Below are 24,227 nucleotides of genomic sequence, written 5' to 3' on the forward strand. Positions count from 1 at the left end.
GCGCCAGGGGGCCAGTTGGTGGGTGTGACCTCTGCCTACTGGAATATGGAGGATATGGGTGGAGGATGCTCAGCCCCGATCCAACCAGGCTTGGAGATCTCAGCCCCGGGACCTGCATGCCTTTGTTCCTCTGCCAGTACCTTCATGCGTGTGGAAAGTGTTCTCAGCATGGTTGTGGCTGGTTCTGGAGGTCTTCAGCTGCTGGAGCCCTGGTTGGGGCAGGGAGGGAAACTCAACCCGCTCCCCACCAAGGGGCCCTGGCGACGACAGCCAGGCATGGAGGCAGGAGACTCTGTGCTGTTCTCTTCCGGAAGCTGAGTTTTGTAGTCTCTGGGTCTTGGCCGTTGATGAGATTACACACCGCCAGGGGGCCAGTTGGTGGGTGTGACCCCTGCCTTCTGGAATATGGAGGATTTGGGTGGAGGATGCTCATCTCCAATCCAAGCAGGCTTGGAGATCTCAGCACTGGGACCCGCATGCCTTTGTTCCTCTGCCTGTACCTTCATGCATGTGGAGAGTGGTCTCAGCATGATGGTTGGTTCTGGAGGTCTTCGGCTGCCGGAGCCCTGGTCGGGGCAGGGAGGAAAACTCAACCTGCTGGGTTTTATAATCTCTGGTTCTTGGCCGTTGATGGGATTACACGGAGTCAGAGGTCCAGTTGGTGGGTGTGACCCCTGACTACTGGAAGATGGAGGATCTCGGCGGAGGCAAAGTCTCCTGCCCCCGCGCCTGGCTGTCCTCACGAGGGCCCCTTGGAGGGGAGCGGGTTGATTTTCCCTCCCCGCCCCGACCAGGCCTCCGGCAGCCGAAGACCTCCAGAACCAGCCACAACCATGCTGAGAACACTCTCCACACACATGAAGGTACCTGCAGAGGAACAAATGCATGTGGTTCCCGGGGCTGAGATCTCCAAGCCTGGTCGGATCAGGGCTGAGCATCTCCTACCCAGATCCTCCATATTCCAGTAGGCAGGGGTCACACTCACCAACTGGCCCCCCCTCCCGGTACCATGTAATCCCATCAATGGCAAAGACCCAGAGACTATAAAACCCAGCTCCCGGAAGCTACATCTTATTATCTCATTCATACTTTGGACAAACTGGCAGGCTGCTGAATGTAACCTACCCACACAGCAGAGTCTGGCAAGCTCCCCATGGAGTATCCAATATGCCAAATACCAGTAACAATGATGGGTGTCATTCTCCTAACCCTGAAAGAGCCTTGAATATGGCACTTTTTAAAAAATCTCAGGGCTTGGATGAAGGAGACATTACTGGGGCCTGCTTGATGCAATCAACGATCAACAGGATGATTGCGATTATGATCTGTCACCTGTACTGAAGATAAAAATTACTTCTTGAGTTTCAGGTTCTAAAATGGAGCAACAACTTCAATTAGTGAAGGTTAATATGAGGATAAAGATAGTGGTAACATAGTGGAAAATTGAATTAAGAGAAGCACTGTCATTGCAAATGTATCATACAACTCCTATCATAAATAGGCTTTTTCATTATCCAATCTAATTATTTGATTAAGAGAAACAATGTGTCAAATATACCCTTGCCATTAAGCTAGTTAGAATAATAACATTTTTCAAACTGAAACTGTAAAAATTCAAAAATACAAATATTGGTAGTTCACTTTCAGGATATAGCCTCTTCCACTGCAAGTATCTGGACTCCAGCAGCTGAAGACCTCCAGAACCAGCCACCACCATATGTTTATATATAAAATTAAATATATTTACCTTCAAGTTTCCAACAGCAACTAAATTATCTGTATTCAGAATGAAATAATGCTTTCTAATTAATAAACTTCTTCTCAAACTAAGAGAATTTTCTTTATGAAAATAAATTGTCAATAAGAAAATCTGGGTGATTTTAAACTACAGCCAGAATTCAATTGCCTATCTCTTTTAATACTCTAAATCTTTTATTTCCCACAAATTTTCTAAGGAATAGGAACTCTGGTGGTGCTAAAGTGTCTCCCAACTTTACATATATTGTTTAGGACCTTGTTCAGGATTATTAAACAATACATTATGAAATATAATATATCTGTAATATATTCCAATATAATAAGTTGAAGCATATAAATTTGTTTTATTTATGGATACTATTAAGAGAAAATCAAAAGATGGATTAGTCTTAATATATTTGCAAGTCTGAATTATGTCACTTTCATTCTTTTTATTTAGTTATCTTAAATTCACTTGTTCACTGTTATATACATTTAACTCCCCGCTGTTTAATTTTTTTCTTTTATCTTTAAATCTTTACAATCAGAATTTAGTATTCACTTAACTAGTTCATCTCTATCTCTGAAATTCAGGAAACATATCAGTCTTTTTAATATTATTTAGACTGACAATATTATTTTCTGTACTTAAAATTCATTTGCAGAGGAAATGCAATGATCTAAAACACGACCTAGCTGTAATAACATCATTACTGGCTACTTTTCTCTATTGTCTGTTTACTCCCTTATTAAGACACTCAGTAAATCTTCATTAATATAATTTACTTTCAGCAAATGCAACCATTGCATCACTGATATTCTCAGAAACCAATGGTATATGACTTTTAAGGGTCCCCATTATTAGATGATTATTTACTTTGTTGTGCATTCCTCGCTTTTCCTTAACCTAATCGCTCTATTTTTATCAGATAGTTTTCTACACATTTGTTCATATCACATAAGTAAACTTCAAGTTTCCACAAAGTCCTTTCTCTATGAATTTTCTGTATGCAAACGTCTGTAGTAAGAAATTTCTTTCCTTTCTTTGCTTTTCCTTTCCCTGTGTTGACTAGAAGTCACACAGACACTGGCTCCTGTGGTCACATGTTTGGTTCTGCTGCACATACACCTCCAGTTGTGGTTTTTGTGGAAGTTCTTATTTGGGGTCACATTCATTAGTGGTGGGGCTCACACAGATTCTGCTTGCAGTGTGTACCAAGTGGCAGAGAGATTAGCTACAGTACACACACTTGGTTTCAATGCCAGCAGAAATTGCTTGGGATTGAAACACAGACTCTTGAGCTGTCAAGCACAAAAAGAAAAGCTGCTAAGAATTTTACTCAGCACATGTGGTCAGCACCAGTGATCAACATATGTGGTCAGGACAAGAGATCAAACTTGAAGTCTCAGGCTTTCAAAGCAGGCACTTTAGTCCCACGGCCCCAGGTAATTTATTCCTTTTCTATTATATGAGACATTTTATGACTCATTTTATATATATATACACACATATATATGTGTGTGTAATATTATAAGTTGTAAACTTTAAAAGTTTTATTTTTTGAAATAATAAACAAGACTCACAAATATTTTTGTTAGAAGGACAAAGGAAGACAAAGAGAAAATTCTAGTGAAGCAAATCAGAAATTAAAGGGAAGATGTTTCAGCATATACACAGAAATTCAAAGACTCATCAGGGAGTACTATGAAAATATTATACCAAAAATTGGAGAACTTAGAAGAAATGGATACATTTTTAAAATATCATAACCTTCTGAGGCTGAATCAAGAGGACGAAGAACCTCCGGCTCCGGGCACATCTCTTTGATTCCACTGTTCTTCCTGCATTAACATATGCCTCAGAGACCTGGGCCCTACGCAAACAAGATGAGAACGCCATTCAGGTCTCCCAAAGAAGAATAGAAAGAGCTATGCTTGGAATAACACGTTTCACTCAAATGAGAGAACGAATCCGGAGTTCTGACATCCGTCGACGATCAAGGATCAGGGACGCTGTCTCATATGCCAAGGTGTCGAAAATCAGATGGGCTGGTCACGTAATGAGATTTAAAGACGACCGTTGGACTAGAGCTGTTACTGATTGGATTCCACGGGATGTCAAGAGACCGCGTGGCCGCCCACCTACCAGATGGCCAGACTTCTTTGTCAAGATCATGAACGATCGGTTTGAGGCCCTCCATGTTCCCGGAGCGAAGAGATGCCATTGGGCTACACTAGCACGCGACAGGGACAAATGGAGACGTTACTGGCGCCCGCTCGAGCAAATCGACGACTAACGGGAAGTTAAGTGATTAAGTGAAGTGATTAACCTTCTGAGGCTGAATCAAGATGAAAATGAGCACCTGAACAGAGCAATTACCAAAAACGAAATTGAAAGAGTGATAAATAGTAAATAACTCCTTCAAAAACAAAAGTCTAGGTCCAGATGGATTTACTAGAGAGCTCTTTCAAATATTTATAGAAAACATACATGATATTAGATCTAGAAAACCTCAGAGACTCAAAAAATAAAAGGAAAAAGCTCTCCTGGAAATGAACTTACATAGTTAAGTGATAGGTTACATAATCAACAAGCATTTCTATTTGCAAATAATAAAAGAGAAGGAAGAAATGTTTTTTTAATTCCCATTCACAATTTTGCATAAAAAATCAAGTTCTTGGAAATCAGCTTAACAAAATCTATGAAAGACTTACATAAAGGGAATTATGAACCACTATCAAAAGAAGAAATAGAAGATACAAGGAAATGGAAACACAGCTCCTGTTCATGGATTGGAATGATTAATATTATCAAAATGGTAGGTTTACCTAAGCACTACACAAGTTCAAGGCAGTCCTTATAAATATTTCCATGACTTTTTTTAAAAAATCATCAAATTCTGTTGAAGTTAAATAGAGTAAATAAAGTCCTCTTAATAGCCAAGCAATTCTAGGAAAAATGAAGATTGAAACATTCTCCCTACGATCTTTTTTGTTGTTGTTTTTTGTTTTGTTTTTAAACTACATCCAGCAGAACTCAGAGCTTACTTCAGGCTCTACACTCAGATACTACTCATGGCAGACTCTGGGGATCACATGGGATGCCAAGGATCAAACCCAGGATGGCCACGTGCAAGCAAACATCTTACACATGGTACTATACCGCTGGCCCCTCTTTACTAAATTTTAAGTTTTATTATAAAGCTATTGTGTTACTGGAATAAAGACAGCCTCTTAGACCAAAGAATTGAGAGTCCAGAAATAAATAATTGTATCAATACAGTACTGGAAATACTAGCCATAGCAGTAAGGTAAGTAAAAGATATCAAGGGCATACAGATAGGAAAGGAAGAGGTCAAGCTATCAGTATTTTCAGACGATATGATACCCTTAGAATACCCTATAAAAGCTACCTTGAACAAAGGAAGTGCGTGTATGCTACCGAAGTCCATGTGCTGCTTGTACCCTTGTGCTCAAATACATGTGGCACCAAAGCACATGTGGTAACTTCATCTCCCCTCTTAAAATGTGTACTGGGGCTCTGCTTTTGGAGAAGCCCACATTCTTTATTGTGTTACTCCCACTTTATCTTCCTTCTTCCCCTTCCTCAAAACCTCCAAATAAAATCTTTATTACTTCCTTTCTCATCTACTCCAAAAATTTCTTTCTGTAATATAGACAAAGACCTGTAAGTTCCTAGGGTAATGCCTAGGACTGGCTTTCTTTTCCTGCAAAGAGCAATTCTTTGCTCCAGTCTGAGTCCAGTGCTCCCCAATAAATAGGGCGGTGGGGATTAACTCTGGTCCTGAGAGGACCAAGAGGATATCAGCTGTGGCTTTATAGCAACCTGGTAGAGCTGGCAGGGTTCTGTTCCAGGCTGTGCAAGGGCTCATCACAGACTTTATCAGTCCTAGCCTTCCCAGCTGGTCCCAGGGTGGCAGAGACAGCTCTCAGAGAAAGTGACTCTCTCCCTCCTGTGCCTCACCTAAGTCAGCTGTGGGACCCACCAACTTCACTGGCACCCTCTTCACTCTGGGGAAGCCTATGTTCTCTTTAACATGTGTATCTTATCTATATTTGTAAATTTCACAATAAATTTGTTACATATACATCACTGTTTGTTTCCTCCTGAAATTGCATAGGATGAACTAGGGTTTAATTCCTAGCATCCCTATGTTTCTCAGAGCCCTGCCAGGAGTGATCCCTGATTGCACAGCCTGAAGCAAGCCTTCAGCACTGTCAAGTATGGCCCCCAAACAAAGAAACAAAATGAAAATCTCTCAGAGGTGGGAAGTTAACTCAAAGGGCTGGAATGCATGTCTGGAAGACACAAGGGCCTGAATTTAAATCTGATACCACCGGACTCCGTAAGTACCACTAGAGTAGTCCTAGTTGTGCTTAGCATCTTAATTAAGATATTCATATCTATGTAACTCCAGACAATTGTCATTATTATTTTTACTGTGTTTTTACCTATTTATACATATTTGAAAAGTAAATATATTTATTCTCAGTCTACTGAATGAACAATTATATTCACTTAATCACTTAACTTCCCGTTAGTCATCGATTTGCTCGAGCGGGCACCAGTAACGTCTCCATTTGTCCCTGTCGAGTGCCAGTGTAGCCCAATGGCATCTGTTCACTCTGGGAACATGAAGAGCCTCAAACCGATCGTTCATGATCTTGAGGAAGAAGTCTGACCATCTGGTAGGTGGGCGGACACGCTGTGTTTTGACATCCCGTGGGATCCAGTAGGTAACAGCTCTAGTCCAGTGGTCGTCTTTAAATCTCATTAAGTGACCAGCCCATCTGATTTTTGACACCTTGGCAAAGGAGACATCTTCCCTGATTCTTGATGGTCGACGGATGTCGGAACTCCGGATTCTTTCTCTCATTTGAGTGAAAGGTGATATTCCAAGCATAGCTCTTTCAATTCCTCTTTGGGAGACCCAAATAGCATTCTCATCCTGTGTACGTAGGGCCCAGGTCTCTGAGGCATATGTTAATGCAGGAAGAATAGTGGAATAAAAGAGATGTGCCCGGAGCCAGAGGTTCTTCATCCTCTTAGCTATTACTTCGACGTTCATGAAGGCATTCCAAGCCCCTCTTCCTCCTGCGCAGCTTGGGTGCCAGGTCATTTGTCATGCTGACTTCTCGACCTAGGTACACATAGCTGTTGCATTCGGAGATGGTCGTTCCGTTGAGAGCGAATGGGGCATCAGGAACGAGGCTGTTTCTCATAAGCATTGTCTTCGTAAGATTCAGCTGTAGTTCTACTTTTCCACACTAACGGTCAAAGTCGGCCAGCATTTGTGCCGCTTGGCTGATGTTTGGTGTTATTAAAACAATGTCATCAGCAAAGCGTAGGTGGTGTAGTTGCCGACCATCTATCTTCACTCCCATTCCTTCCCATTCCAGTCGTCGTATATTGTTCTCAAGGGTGGCACTGAAGAGTTTCGGTGAAATGGTATCACCCTGCTGAACCCCTGTCTTGACATCAATCATTACTTCTTTGTAGAATGGTGAGATCCTGCTAGTGAATCCGCAATAGAGCTCACAGAGGATCCTGATGTATTGGGCTTGAATGCCCTGATTGGCTAGGGCTTCAATGACTGCTTCCGTCTCAACAGAATCAAAGGCCTTCTCTAAATCAATGAACGTTAACCAGCACGGCATCTTAAACTCCCGAGAAACCTCAATGAGCTTGGTTATGGTGTGGATATGGTCGATGGTGCTGAATCATTTGCGGAACCCGGCTTGCTCGCATGGTTGTCCATCATCTAGTGTTCTGCCAATCCTATTTAGGATGACTAGAGTGAACAACTTGTAGATGACAGACAATAGGCAGATCGGGCAATAGTTGACAATGTCATGGATGTCTCCCTTCTTGAACAGTAGTACGGTCCTGCTGGTTTTACATTGGGACGGAACCTTGCATTCAGACAGGTAGCGTGTGAAGAGCCGAGCTAGTGTATTGATGAGTACTGACGGCAGGTTCTTCAGGTGTTCAGGTCTGACCTTGTCTGGGCCGGGTGTTGTTCGTTTCTTTACTGATGAAATGGCGTGTCGGATATTGGAAGGGAGACTGTTGGGAACGACATATCCATCCTGTGGAATTTGGTATGTCGGCAAATGGACATGGCTATCGAAGAGATTTGAGTAGAAGTCATGGATAATCTTCTCCATTGCCATTCTGGAGGATGTGATGGATCCATCAGGATGTCAGAGGGCAGTGATCTTGGTCTTTTACTTGGCAAAGGACAGGCGGGCCTAACGAATACTTTTCCCAGCTTCTGCCGCATCTACCAGCACTTCTGCTCTTCTCTCTTTGAGGTATTCCTTGATTGCATCTCTGCAGTGCTTTGCGAGCTCGGACGTTAGCTTGCGGTTACCTGAGGCATGCGCCAAACACGTTGGTGAATAAGCTCAAGAGTTTTCAAAGACAGGCGTTTTTTTGTGGCTATCTCTCTCTTGGTGTTCCTCGCACAATCATAGAGGTGCTGAACCAGTCGATCATATTCCTCTTCAATGTTGTCAACAATGGCATCTTCCCATGTTGCTGCAATAGTGCCAAAGAGCTCCCAGTTGGTGGTCGTTCTGGGAGTTCTCTTTTTAAACTTTGCAGCCCTTTCTCCCCACTCTGTCAAGTAGAATTTTGCACGAAGGAGGCGGTGGTCTGATCCCGTTCGGAATTTTGGGACAGCAGCGACATCGGTCAGTCAAAACCGTCGATTGAATATGATGTGGTCTATTTCGTTGTGGAGTCGACCACAGGGAGACTCCCATGTCCCATATTAACTTTACCTTTGTAAATATGAATAAAGAATTTTTCATGGTATCATTGATATAAGCTTAGCTATAAAATATAATATTAATTAGTTTGTAAATATTGCTTTTTCAGCTTTATAATTAAAATACTTTTAAGACAAAAATCACTGAAAGAAAAAATGTATGTTGGGGGCCAATGCAACAGTACAGCAGGATGGACATTTGCTAGACTCTGGATGACCCAAATTTGATCACCAGCACCCTCTATGTTTCTACAACCCCACCAGCAGTGATACCTGAGCCCAAAGCCAGGAGTAAACCCTGAGCACCACTGGGTGTGGGTCAAAAACAAACAGAAAAAGTAAAAATAGATGTGAAATAATAAAACCAGTTTGTCAGCAACAAACCTTTTTAGGTAACATTCTGAAAGTTTTTTTTGACACTATTTCATACAAAAGTCAATCTAACAGATAATGGATTTCAATAATAAAGCATATTTTCAGCAATAGAAACATTAGCAAATTAAGACTGAGTATAGATTCAACATCTTTTCTGAATTGTGTGTATTGGAACTTGTATCTCTGTATACTTAGCAGAAGTATAAGACACAAGTATATAATATAGCTAATTAAACTTCTTTGAAAAGATATAATTTTATTTTATTATATTACTTATAACAGGCATGAAACATTGAATTTTTGAATTATTAAATTATTTTGGAATTATTTAATTTAATAACTATTCAAATATTGAATTATTTATAATGATTGAGTCATTCTTGATTTATTAAATTGAATAAAACTTTCACTTAATCTCTAATTATTATAGTCATTCCATTTCAAGCTGTTACCTTGTCAAATTACTTAAAAGATAAACAGCTATGAACCTGCTTTTTCGCTACATGGAACACTTCCTCCAAAAATAATGATGCAAGAACTGCTAGAAATTATTCAATAGTTTACATTTCCCACCAACAAACACAAAGTTACTACCGAATGGGTATGATGTCATTTAAGATACCATATATAAGGCAACGGGGTCGACTTTCACCATTGTTAACTGTAATTTTGGAATTTATTACAATAGCAATCAATCATGGAAAAGAAATGCATAAAATTATTAGGCTATAAACTCAATACTCTACTATCTAATATCTGTTTTATTTCCATATGCAAAGAATTACCTAAAAGATAAAAAAAGATAAGACACCATTTAAAATAGTGTCCCAAAACATCAAATACATATAAATAATCCTAGAAAAGGGAATGATTTATTTAAACATCAGAAACTATAAATAAACACTGAAATAAATAGAGGAGGATATGAGAAAATGGTAATATAGACTATGTTCATGAATTGGAAGATTACCATGCTACACTAAGTGTTATAAAGATTCACTGTAATTCCAATCAAAACACCAATAAACATACTTCGAGGAAGTAGAATTAGTTCGATTAAAATTTGGAGAGAACTCTAAAAGTTCCCAAATATCTTAAGTCATTCAGAGGGGAAAATAATATGTAAGATATTATATTGTGACTTTAAATTATGTGATAAAGCTATAGAATTCAAAACTGTGAAACTGGGATAACTACAGGTTATCAAACCATGAAGTGGAACAAAGGAAGATGTCCTCAACAGATGGTATTGAGAAAAGTTGATAGCCACATGCAAAATAAAAATTAAACTGAAACATACTATACACCATTCACAAGTTAATTCAAAGTGGATTAAACACATTAAGAAAATGAAGCAGAGCAAGCTTACAGTATGTAAGGTGTTTTCCTTACATGTGTCCAACCTCAGTTTGATTCCTGTGTCTAGTATGATCCTTTGAGCTCTCCAGAAGTGATTTCTGAGCACAGAACTGGGAATAAGCCCTGAGTACCACCAAGCACAAAACAAACCAAAAAATAAAGAAATAATAAAGACTTTCAGATTAGACCTTAAAAGGAAAACAGGAAAAGCTATCCACAATATGGACCTCAGAAACATCTCCAATGATTTGACTAGATCTGCAAATATATTTATAAAAGGGGGAAGACTATATCAAATAAAAGTTTTTTGCACAAGAGTGGTTCAATAAATGAAAATCAATTAATTTAATGTATTATGTAAACAACAACAATGAAAAGCAAAAAGGCATATGATAATAGCAATGGATACAGAGAAAGATTTTGACAAGATACAACAACCATTCATGATTAAAAAAATTTCAAAAATTGAAATAGAAAGAACAACCTCAAAGTAATAACAACCAGCTACAACAAAGCCAATATGCTTTCTATTGGTGAAAAGTTTAAAGTCTACCCCTCAGATCAAACACAAGGCAAGGATGCCCACTGTCACTACATTATTCAACATGTTTTGTAAGTCCTTGCCACAGTCATCAGACAAACAAATAAACGAAAAACAGTTGAAGAGGAGAAATCAAAGGGATCCAAATTGGAAACAAAGAAAGTAAATTGTCACTATTTGAGATTACATGATGCTATCTATATAAAACACTATACAAAAATATCACAGAAATAATAAACAAATAAGTAATGGAGCAGGATGAAAAATAATGCACAAAACTGTGTCATTCCTGTACAAATATAATGAACTGGGAGAAAAAGAAATTAAAAAGATTATTCACTGTAAAATAGTGATCAAAGGAATCATATAGCTAGGAATCAACTTAACAAGGAATGTCAAATACTTATAGAGTGAAATGTATAAATAAGTGCTAAGAGTAATAAAAGACAACACCAGGAAGTGAAAAGACATTCCATGTTTATGGTTTAGCAGAATCAACATTGTTAAAACGACCATCCTTATCATGCTGAGTAAAATGCATCAGAAGGAGAGGGTCAGATATAGAATGACTGCATTTATTTGTGTGGTATTAAAAAAATAGTATGAAACTTATATCGAAGGCACAGGAAAATGGGTCAGGAGAACTGGACAACAGTTGTAAATTACCAGAAGTGTGTGGGGGGATGAGGGTTGCTCAGATAAGGGAGGTGTATTATGACATTAGTTGGAAATGATCACTCTGGACAAGAACTGAGTGTTAAAAGTAGGTAAAGGAATATACATGATAACCTCTCAGCATTACAAATCATAGTACTTAAAATTACAGAGAGAGAGAGAGAGAGAGAGAGAGAGAGAGAGAGAGAGAGAGAGAGAGAGAGAGAGAACTGAAGTGCCTGCCATAGACGCAGGTTGGAATGGGGTTGCTTTATAGTGGGGGGAGAGAAAATGGGGACACTTATGCTTGGAAATTACACTGGTGGAGATGGGTGTTGGAATATTGTAGGACTAAACCCAACCATGAACAGCTTTGTAAAAATTTAATTAATTAAAAAAATGAACATCCTAACCAAAACACTATACTATTCAGTGCAATCCCATTAAAATTCCAATGACTATTTTCTAAGACATACAAAAAACTCTATTAAAATCTGTATGGAGGGGGTATGGTGCTGCGATCAGGTAAATCTGTACCTGTGAGGTGAGTGCATCAGCAGCCTGATGGCACCATCAGACTTTCAAATACCTCAAAATTGCTGCTATGCCTTTGGCCAGACCCCAAAAGCTTGGGGCAAAGTTTACCAAGAAAGTAAATGGCCAAAAGTTAGGTATGTGGGAGACACACTCACAAACCACCTCTGGCTCAGGTATATAATTGGAGGCATGGCCTCTCTGATTCCTGATCGAACTGCTTAACGGCCATGATCCCAGAGACTCAGAAATGAATCTTGGAACCCAAAGGCTTTTGGCAGAAATGTGTCCTGTTCCTGCAGTAGGTTACTGGCGCTGGGCCAATTCAGTTGCAAATAGGTGCCTTGGACTGTTTGCCCTGGTGGCCCGGTGACTGTCATCCTCCAGAGGCCACAGGACAGTCAGCTTTGGGCCTGCAGTGACGAGACAAGCCGGGCTTCACCAAATGGGGGTGGAACCGGTCCTTTCCTCCCCATCCCAACGAGACCCCGAGTCGCTGCCTACAAACGGCCTCTCTGGCTCCTGATCAAGCAGATTAACTGCCATGATCTCAGAGACTCAGAAACAAATCTCGTAACCCAGCGACTTTTGGCAGAAATGTATCTGGACCGCATACAAGGTGGCCGCGACCTCAGAGCTTATTGGAAAGCCAGGTATGAGCCAGCGGTGATGGGGCAACTGCAGTCTCATGAGAAGGGGGACGGTAACCGCTCATCCTTCATGCCCTACCGAGGTCAGGAGTTGCCCCCCACAAGTGGCTCTTCGGCATGGCCATGGCTCCAGAGGCAAAAGGACTTAATCCAGAGTCAGGCAACTTGTGGCAGAAAAGTGAATGGATCATGCATTAAAGTACGGCGCCAAGCCTCCCCAGAAGGGAAAGGGTGTTGCTCCCTTCTGCCTTCCTCCTCCCCCCCCCCCCCCATGGTAGCAAGGTGGCCACCTCCTTGGAGCTTATTGGAAAGTCAGGTATGAGCCAGCGGTCACGGGGAAACTGCAGTCTCATGGGAAGGGGGACGGTACCGGCTCGTCCTTCATGCCCTACAGAGCCCACGAGTTTCCCCCCACGAGCGGCTCTCCAGCACGGCCATGACAACAGAGGCAGAAGGACTTAGTCTAGAGCCAGACAGCTTGTGACAGAAAAGTGAATGGATAAGCATTAAACTATGGCGCCATGCCTCCCCTGGAGGGTAAGGGTTTTGCTCCCTTCTGCCTTTTTCCGCCCTGACAGCAAGGTGGCCCCCACCTCAGAGCTTATAGGAAAGCCAGGTATGTGGCAGTGGTGACAGGGCAACTGCAGTCTCATGGGAAGAGGGACGGTACCGGCTCGTCCTTCACGCCCTACCAAGGTCACAAGTTGCCCCCCACGAGTGGCTATCCAGCACAGCCATAACACCAGACGCACAGAAAACAATCTTGTAATTATATGTCTCTTTGCAGAAATCCAAAATCATTATATGACATATGATCCTCATACCAGCTATAGAAAACAAAGTATTTCACAATGCCTTTTCAGCAATTCTGATTGTTAGGGGTGGAATTCTAAACAATAATAGTGCATCTTTTGTCGAAATAATGAATGTAATCAATGTAGAGAAGATTTAAGTAGAAATCATCTGCCTCACAGGCATTGGGAGGGGTGGGAAGGGGGTAGATTGGGGTTCTTGGTGGTGAAAAATGAGTACTGGTGAAGGGAAAGGTGTTTGATCATTGTTTGACTGAGACTTAAACCTGAAAGCTTTGTAACTTTTCCCACAGTGATTCAATAAATAAATATAAGAAGAAAAAATAAATAAAATTATGAAAAATAAAAGTAAATGAAAAAAATCTGTATGGAATCATAAAACTCCCCAAATAGCCATATAATACTAATGAAACAAAAGAAAATGGGAGGTGTGTCAGTCCCCAACTTTGAACTATACTATAAAGAAACAATAAGCATAACAAATGTTGGCAAAACTGGATAGTCATAGGTAACACTGTCCTCCCATTGTTCATCGATTTGCTCAAACGGGCACCAGTAATGTCTCCATTGTGAGACTTGATGTTGCTGTTTTTGACATGTCAAATACGCCATGGGGAGCTTGCCAGGCTTTGCCGTGCATGCAAGATACTCTCATTAGCTTGCCGGGCTCTCTGAGAGGGGCAGAGGAATCGAATCTGGGTCTGCCGCATGCAAGGCAAATGCCCTACTCGCTGTGCTATCCCTCCAGCCCAGTCATAGATAAAAAATTTAAATTAGAACAGTACTTAACACCCTTCAGAAATGGAAAGTTAAAGTGGGTTAAAGATATTAAGATTAGAGGCAAATCCAAAAACTTTGTCAAAGTAAACACCGGCAGACAGCCATAGGAAACTGAGCACAGAGAAATCTGTAATGCAATAACCACAGTGACAAACACACCAAAAAGAATAAGTAAATAAACAAATTGAATTATATAAAATTCAAAGAATTTTTGCACAGTGAAAGAAACTCAAGCTCTAATATGACACCATAAAGAATGGGAGAAAACATTTTTGTGGCAATACTTCTGATAAAGGGTTGATAGATTATAAACCACTCTCAAACTTACCAATAGAAAATCCAATGACCCTAATTATAAATGGGGTGAGTATATAAACAGATATTTCTCCAAAGAACATATACAGATGTCAAACAGACACATGAAAAAGTGCTCATCGTCACTCATGATTAGAAAAATTCAAATGAAAACAACAATGAAATATCATCTCACACATGCATGAATGGCACATATCAAAAAAATCTGTAAACAGTGTTGGCAGGGTTGTGGTAAGAAAGAAATTCTCATCTACTGCTAGTGGAAATGTCATCTAGTTCAATGTCTATGAAACGTGAAACTAGGATTTATAAAAAATTAGGAATAGAACTCCCATATGATCTAGCAATACCACTTCTTAACATCTATCCCTCAAACAGAAAAACATTAAATTGAAAGCATCTACCACATCTAAATTTACCACTGCACTTACTACAATAGTGAGGATATGAAAACAACCCAAATGCCAAACTGCAGATATTATATCGAGGGGTTCTGATATTTAATACACACACACACACACACACACAAATGGAATACTATGCAGCTCTAAGAAAGAACAAAATTGTGCCACTTGCAGCAATGTGGATAGAACTAGAGGATAGCATGCTAAGTGAAGTCTGTCAGAATGAAAGAGACAGATGCAGAATGATCTTTTTCATATGTCTGACTTTAAGATACATAGTGAAGCACCAACAAAGATTCAAAGACAACATAACAGGGGAACTGACACACACAATTGAATTGGAGTGTTGTCAGAGGGATAATCTATGATAGAGAGCAGGGGAGCTGGGTGTACTGGTGATGGCTTGGGTGTGGTGTTGGAATTATGTCCATAAGAATCTGTTATTTATAGTATTGTAAGCCAAAAAACAAAAAAAAATGAATTTTTGACTAATTACAATGTTTTTGCACAGCAAAAAAAATTCAGGCCAAAATATAGATATTTTGAATGGAAGAAGATATTCACAGAAAATTCATCAGATATAGGTTGGGTTAATATCAAAGATACACAGTGAATCACATAACACAAATCTAAAAACATCCAAAAATGGAGACAGGAAATGAACAGAAACATGTGCAAAAAAGACATGTAGATGGACAGTAGGCATATTAAAAGTGTTCATTATCACTTATTGCCTGGGAAATGGAAATTAAACAACAATAAAGTTTTATCCTGTAATGTAGTTGAAAAGCATGAAAAAACAGAGCCCTGAAGCCACTAATACAAACTCTCATCCAACAGAGAAGAATATGAGGTAGGGAATATTTGCATGGCTAATACAAATCTAGGTGTGTGTATGTGTGTGTATGTGTGTCTTTTGGGGGTCTGCATGTTAGTAGCAAAAAGTTTTCATGAGTACAAGAGTGGATTGATAGCAATTGACAAAGCCTGTACTCTGGACTTTGGTAGCCCCCACAGGAAACAAAATACCTACTGGAGACAGTAGACACAGAAAGCTCTACAGCCTTGAAATTTTATCAACATGTCATCACCCTTGCCATTTCTGCAATAAGTGTTCTGTGTATAATTTTACATATTAGGAGATAATGGGCTTTCTTTAAAACGGAATCAGTCATGCAAATAAATGATCAAATTTGCAAAATGATATACAAAAACTAAATCTCTCAACATCAGTTGCCTCTAGTCTGGAAGTTTGATGTTTTTAAGTAAAATGTTCAGAGAAATTTAAAACTATGCACATAAGTGTTTCATGCATTGCATTCCAAATGAAATTAACACACCTCATTTATCAATAAAAAAAATCTCACATAATTGCTCCATATTTATAAAAAAAGTGGAAGGTCTATTACCAGGACTAATAAAGAGGTATAATTTTTATCATGTTCACATTAGAAACAAACTGTAGACAATTATTTGTTTCATAAGTATTATTTAAAATATTTGCATATTGTGGGGCAGGAGCGATAGCACAGCAGGTAGAGCTTTTGCCTTGCACTTGGCCAACCCGGGTTCGATCCCTGGCATCTCATATAGTCCCCTGAGCACTGCCAGAACTAATTCCTGAGTGCAAAGCCAGGAGTAACCCCTGAGCATTTCTGGGTGTGACCAAAAAAAGGAAAAAAAATGAAATTAAAATATTTGCATATTGAAAATGTTTCACAGATCATGTTGTCACTTTAAACATGGAAATTGTTATACGTAATCTACATTCAGTATTTCCTTAATTTAGGATATATATATATATATATATATATATATATTTCCAAATTGTAAAATTTCTGTGATAGAAGTCACTTAAGGGATTTTTAAACAAGGAAAACAGATGTTTTGTTGCTTAAATATTATGGTGCAAACCTTAGTTGCAAATGATTTGGAATAATGACTTTACTAATTATTTGTGATGTGACCCTTTCTGGGCCTCAGATCCATCATTGTAAAATATAATAGAATGTTCATAAAGCATTTGAAGTATTAGTGTAACTATCCAACCTATAATACAAATAGGTTCTTAATGAATAATAGCTGTTATAAAAGCTATTCATTTTTATTGTTGAAATACACATATAAACATGTATACATTAATATATATGCATAGCTGTAGTTTGTTCTGTCACAATAAAAGTATGTTATGAGTGCTTACTATTTAATACAGTTTTTGAGACATAACAGAGGAAAAGAAATATGATAATATATCAAGAAGTTGGCTGACATACTTAAAGCAAGTTTTAATCAGTTTTTATGTAGTAGTGCTAATTCTAATTAAGAAATTACCAGCAGTATTTCATTGTTAACTTAGTCCTTATTCATCTAGAGAAGGCATATAACATGTGATATAGCAGTTGAACTGAAGTATGGGGAAAAACCTCTGGGTTTTGCCCTAGGAAATTTTATGATGTACATAAGATATTGGAGAAGAGGGGAATAAGCAATAAAATGGAACTCCTATGTTGTCATTTGACCAGAGAAGTTAATTCAGCTCTCAAGAGTTACTATGTTAACCAAGTACTTGTAGAGGAGAATTGAATAGTTGGCATCAGTTACCAGACTCTCTTTTGTCACTGTGAAAATTGACTAGGCCCATTTTGGCAGTTCAGAAGCTTTGGACACCTCGGTTCCACCATTGTATCTACGTGGATATATATTCTCATGCAAAGTTGTTTTTCATTTGTGCCCCAGAAATCTTGTGAATCCCTCAGGGGTCCTCAGATGCTCCAAGTCCCAAGGGACCTTCTACATAAAACTGTTCTCTACCTAGGAACAGGGTTGGAGGGATAGCACAGAGGTAGGGCGTTTGCCTTGCACACGGCCTACCCAGCCAATCCAGGTTTGATTCCTCCAACACTCTCGGAGAGCCCAGCAAGCTGCCAAAAGTATCTCACTGGCACGGCAAAGCCTGACAAGCTACCCATGCCGTATTCGATATGCCAAACAAAGTAACAAGTGTCACAAAGAAGATGTTATTGGGCCTGCTCGAGCAAATTGATGAACAATGGGAGGACAGTGACAGTGCCAGTGCCAGGAACAATAGCCCTTTTCTAGGATTGGGAGTGAGGACTGAATACTTCCTCCCAGAGTAGGGAAATAATTATTCCTTTATTGAATTTCTTCTACTCTGCTCTACAGTCTGAGGCTCTGAGGTTCTAGGGAACTCTGTCCCTGAAGAGCATCATCTTCTTGCTTCACCATTGCAATAATCAGTTCAGTACTCTGATCCTGTAGCTGCTCTAAACCCAAGTCCATGACTCCACATCTGCCACCCCAACTCTGCATGTACCCCTTAGGGATCTTAAATCTAAAAGATCACGAAGATCAATTGGAGAATGATGTCTAGGAGAGGGCAGGGGAAGTGAAAATGTTCAACTGGGCTGGGGTCATTGGTGCTGAGAAATGTATGGGTATTGGAACATTCCATGACTAAAAACGGATCATTAATAACTTTGTAACTGTATCTCACGGTAATTCAGTAAAAAACTAAATTAAAAAGAAAAGAAAACAAGGGAGGAAGAAAGAAAATGTACAGCTGTCACCAGCAGAGGAGCCAAGACAGGAGGGAGCTATAAGACTGACTGAAGGACAAATATCTGTGGCTGGAGCTATAGCTCAGCGGGTAGGGCATTTGTCTTGTACGCAGTTGACACAGGTTCAATTTCTATCATTCCATATGGGCCCCTGAGCACCGACAGGAGTAATTCCTGAGTGTAAAGTCAGGAGTAACCCCTGTGCACCTGTGCATCGCCGGGTGTGAACCAAAAAGAAAAAAAAAAGACAAAGGACAAAGATCTCTCCACTTCTGTGAATTTCCTACCTATTGGAAACAGTATCTTCCACAATAACATATAGGTTACTTCATCACACAGGTGTCAAGGACTCCTTCTAGCCCTAAATTTGACTATATTTTATTTTCCAGGCTTGTGTTCCATTCAGTAGGGACTTGAAAAAAGTTACCTAGTTGCATTCCTGAAGGTAAGGAACACTCTAGAAGGTAGTAAGGTAGTAAGGTGCCTCAGCAAGCACACTAGGTCCTTCCCACACCCAGAAACATCCCAAAGCACTGGTCCAGGCGAGGTTCCCAGTCTCCCTAAACCTCCCAGTTGTGGTCCTCTAGGGTCCCTCAGGCCTGACTCGCAGTCTTCCCAGTCACAAGTGCTCCCACACGCTGCCCCTCCCCCCTTCCCTGCCAGCCTCTCCCACTGCTGACTCCGCCCCTCACACGTAGGGGATGACGAGGCAACCTCTATGTCATCAAAGTTCCATTCTGACGTGGCTCTCATTGCCCCGCCAACCTTTCTCCCCCACCTCACCCCCACCACCACCAGTGCCTGCCACCTCTGCTGCCGGCCACCTGTGCTCAGCCCAGCTCTGCCACTACCTGAGATCAGGAGGGGCTGAGCCTCCGTAACATCCAGTGGCCTGGCTCATGAGATCCTCCGTGCACAGCTAAAGCAGGCACTGCCGTGATCAACACCATCATGGCCAACACAGGAGCCACCCGGCGACACCGACAACGCCGACACTGCCGCAGCAACACCACCACGGTCCCCACCACCGAGACCACCGCCAACACCAATACCACTGTTTCCCCATCATCACCCGCCTTGTCCCAGCAGCAAACGGGGAACAGGAAGCGGAAAGTGATTGCCATCCAAGACGGTGCAGCGAGCACTTCATCACAGGGCTGGGAGGATGCTGATGGAGCCGCACGCAAAAAACTAAAGCGGCCAGTTAAGTGGCGATCTGTGGTCCAGTACCTGAAGGGCCGTGAGGTGGGAGTGAGGGCTCCACCTGAGGTCCAGGACATGGAATACGAACTGAAAGGCTATGCTGTGCACAAGCTGCCCGAACACCTGACCGAGCACGAACTGTCCTTGGGTACTCTCAACAAGGTGCTTGCGTCACAGTGGCTGAACACCAGACAGGTGGTTTGTGGCACCAAGTGTAACACGCTGTTTGTGCTGGACGTGCAGTCACACCAGATCTCATATATTCCACTTATGCAGGATCAGAAACCAGGGCAGCGTCGTGCCCACCCAGGTTGTGGCATACATGCCATCGAACTGAATCCCTCCAAAACACTCCTGGCCACCGGGGGGGAGAACCCTAACAGCCTGGCCATCTACCAGTTACCAACTCTGGATCCCTTGTGTCTCGGTGACTGCCATGGCCACAGAGACAGGATCTTCACCATCGCCTGGGTGAGTGACACAGCAACTGTAAGCGGCTCTCGGGATGGTAGTTTAGGGTTGTGGCAGATAGATCTCGACATGTTCAGTAACAACACCAACCGGAACAGTGATGAAGAACTTCCTGTGTATGGCCACATATTTCCGCAGAACATCGAGCCCATTCCTAGAGTGAGTACCAGCCCTAATAGTGGTAAGGTGCGGGCTCTGGCCTTCAATGGCAGGAACCAGGAGCTGGGAGCATTGACCCTGGATGGTTATTTTCACCTCTGGAAAACTCGGAACAACCTGTCCAGGTTGATGTCACTCAGACTGCATTTCTGCAGAGACAATACATGCCTGACCTACTGTGATGAGCCATCCCTGTTTGCTGTGGGCTCCCAATCTCATGTCTCCTTCTTGGATCCCCGTCAACACCAGCAGAACTTTAGGCCTTTGTGCTCTAGGGAGGGAGGCACCGGTGTGCACTCTCTGAGTTTCTACCGCAATCTTGTCACAGTGGGCACAGGCCATGGCTCTCTGCTTTTCTATGACATCCGTGCGCAGAAGTTCCTCGAGGAGGAGCCATCAAACAACATGTACTGCTGCCCAGGATCCTTAGGCACGAAGGTCAAGCTCACCTGTGGAAGAGGCTGGCTCAACCCTGATGACCTGTTAGTGAACTTTGGTGGCTCTAGCAACATTCCCATAGCAGTCTATACCCACTGCTATAATTGGTCAGACATGAAGCTTTTCGTGGCTGGGGGACCCCTTCCATTGGGTCTCCGTGGACACTATGCAGGTCTCTGGGTTTAAGTTATCAGAAAGTTCTCAGTTCCTCTTCCAGACCTCTCCCATTTTCCTTTGTCTCACTGTAACTGTGTTTAGCTGTGCAAGTTTTACTTCACAGTAGAACTTGCCCAATTGACTCACCTTGACAATGCAGCAAAGGCAAGAGAGGAGAAGTTAAAGTTAATGTGGTCTCCTCAGGTAGCGGAAAACATGGCTTTAAGGTGTTGATGTCATCCTCTAACCCAATAATCATCACCCTCTTTTTGTCTGTCTATTATAACAGTTGTATTCTGGCTAACCTTTAAATTCTGTGGTGTCATTTAATGAGTCATGGATGTGTCTTCTGTGATAATGTGGTCTTTGTGCCCAATACAATTTAGTGGTTTAATTTTACCAGTATTTCAACAATACATTCGGGGTTCACACATTTCAAAGATACGGTATTTTAAGAAAGTATGCTCTAAAAGTTTATTTTGGGTTTCTCTGAGGAACTACCCATCATACAGCTCTGCTCCAATTAGAAAACAGAGTTCAAGTTCTAGCTTGCCACCATTTGGAGAGAACTTCATTAGGATGCTGGAAATTCAGTTTTATTTTTGTATTGCTTGAGCTTAAAATATCTTTTAAATATTTTATCTATATAAGAAATTTTACAGTAGTATCTATCCTATTCATCATAAATTTGATCAGAAAAAAATTAATGTAAATACCTCTGGGAGACCAGTTTAAAGTTTCTATATTATGGCCTGCTTTCTGAGGAACATGTATGGTACAGAGTTTTCAAAAGTAATCAAAACTGGCATATATATGTATATATACATATATATTAGAACAATCATGGAGACACTTTTGGGGGTAAACATTTTTTAATGTTCAGGTAGCACTATTCTAGTCAGCCATTTAGAGTTAAAAAGCCTGCTGTTATGCAAGATGTCCTTGCTGACAATTTTTTATTATGTACAAGGGTAATTTTTATCTACATTGTATATGTGATATGTTGCAGGGAAAAAGTTAGCATTGTAGCTAATAAGTTCTTTGCTAAAATTTAAAAACTCTTAAGGATATGTGCTTAAATATATGCTTTTTAGAAAAGTTTTCTTCCTTCGGTATTATTTATTAAAGTCAAAACCTTTCAGGACAGAAACTTGCTGATTTGATCAGCTACTCACACATTATTTTATGTGCATTTAGTTTTAGAAAGCGAATTGATGCTTCTATCATAGGTTATCAAATTAAATAATATCTTTGATGTCTTATCTAAGATCATCTAAATATGTTATAAATTAAAACAGTTATATATCTTTTTAAGAGAATTTTATAAAATGTTAGATATTCACAAATTAACATATTTCTCTTACTTTCAAATATATTCTGTATTTATGTATGTATACATATATGCATATACACATGCATATGCATACACACACATATATATATAAAATACTTCCCTTGTGAGAAAAATGCACGATAAATACATGTTTATCATTCATTTCTGATATTTTAAGCATCTAGCAAGACTTCCTACTTGACTTTGATTTTTTTATTGTTTGAAACTTTATTTTAACACCATGATTAACAAAGTTTTTTGTAATACAGTTTTTTCAGGTTTTCAATGGTCCAAAACCAATCCGATAATGTGACCGTTACTGCACCAATGACCTAAGATTCCCACCCATGCACAAGCCTGACACTTTGGCGGGCACAAAAGAATTTACTTTATATTGCTTGTTACAACATATATTTCACAACTGTATTAGTATAGTCACTCTGTGACTATTTACTGATCCTTTTCATTGAGTTTTTTATGTTACTTATTCACTAATTGAGCTTAGTGGTCTTCTATAAAACTTTCCCATTTGATTTCCTGCACTCCTACTTTTCTATCAGTACTTTGAATCTAGTACTGTGAAATTGGGAGGCATAAATGACCACATGCTCGAGGAGTTATAGAACTGTGACAATTCATCAGATTGGCATTTCTTCAAGATTAATTATAGAGCTGTGAAACTGGGATATTTATATGCAAGAGGCTGTTGGGTATGGGTGGGATGCTGATCCTCTTGTCAAAGTGAGGAGTTGACCTGCGGCCATCTTGAGAAGGTTCCAGAGATCTTAGTCAGGGGACAAAGATACTTGGATGATTCAGCAATGGTATCTCATTAGGTTAGTCCAATTTCTGTTTTATTTTAAGTTAATTTATAATATTATGTGATCATAAAGTATGATTAATACAGACATAAGTGCAAAAAAAGTAATGCCCCAGAATCTCTGGTCTTCATTCAGCCCACAGATTACAAGTAATACAATCTTAGTCACGGTCACAGTCCTCCTGTTGTTCATCGATTTGCTTGAGCGGGCCCAATAATGCCTCCATTGTGACACTTGTTACTGTGTTTGGCATATCGAATATATCACAGGGAGCTTGCCAGGCTTTGCCATGAGGGCGAGATACTCTTGGTAGCTTGCCGGGCTCTCCAAGAGGGGCGGAGGAATCGAACTTGGGTCGGCCATGTTGGCTGCGTGCAAGGCAAAGGCCCTACCCGCTGTGCTATTGCTCCAGCCAGCAATCTTAGTATATATAAATTTAGAAGTATATTAATAAATAAAACATTCGTGTGTATATTCAATTTTATACAAATGGTAGCACCTATCATAGCCTTTTCGTCAGAAAATTTAAGCAATTTATCATACACATTTTCCTCATTCATCTTAATTGCACATTGTACATCTGTATTATTTAGCATATTTTATTATAATTTTATGAAAATTTAAAATAATTTTTGAACATTTCATTAATAGTTAAATTCATCTTCTGAATTATATTTAACTGTATTATATTTAACTTTTCTTACCATTAACTATTTTAACTGATACTTTAAGAATGCATATTTATAAATATATAATCAGGATGAGCTATTGGAATTGCTATGTCAATTTTATATTTAATGGTCACTGTCAACTTTTTTTTATTGAATCACCATGAGGTAGAGCATTATAAAATTGTTCATAATTGCATTTCAACCATAAAATGTTCCAATACCAATCCCTCCACCAATCTCTCCACCAGTGTAGTTTTCCAGCACCAGTGTCCTCAGTTTCCCATCCACCCCCCCACCCTAGCCTGCCTCTATGGTAGGCATCTCTCTTCTCCCTCTCTTTCTCTTTCTCTCTCTCAATTTAGGCATTATGGTTTGCAATACAGATGATGAAAGGTTAACATATATATTCCTTAACCTGCTTTCAACACATAGTTCTTGTCCA

General features: G+C 40.2%; 1 protein-coding gene across 1 annotated transcript; it reads left to right on the forward strand.

Moving 5' to 3' along the window:
* Positions 1–19,484: 19,484 nt before the first annotated feature.
* Positions 19,485–20,990, forward strand: LOC130017024 (DDB1- and CUL4-associated factor 12-like protein 2). The gene has a single exon (XM_056107749.1). The coding sequence runs from the start codon at positions 19,485–19,487 to the stop codon at positions 20,988–20,990; it is 1,506 nt and encodes a 501-aa protein (XP_055963724.1).
* The last annotated feature ends 3,237 nt before the right edge of the window (positions 20,991–24,227 follow it).

Source organism: Sorex fumeus, unplaced genomic scaffold (genome assembly GCF_029834395.1).
Source record: "Sorex fumeus unplaced genomic scaffold, SorFum_2.1 ptg000171l, whole genome shotgun sequence".
Classification (NCBI taxonomy): Eukaryota; Metazoa; Chordata; class Mammalia; order Eulipotyphla; family Soricidae; genus Sorex; species Sorex fumeus.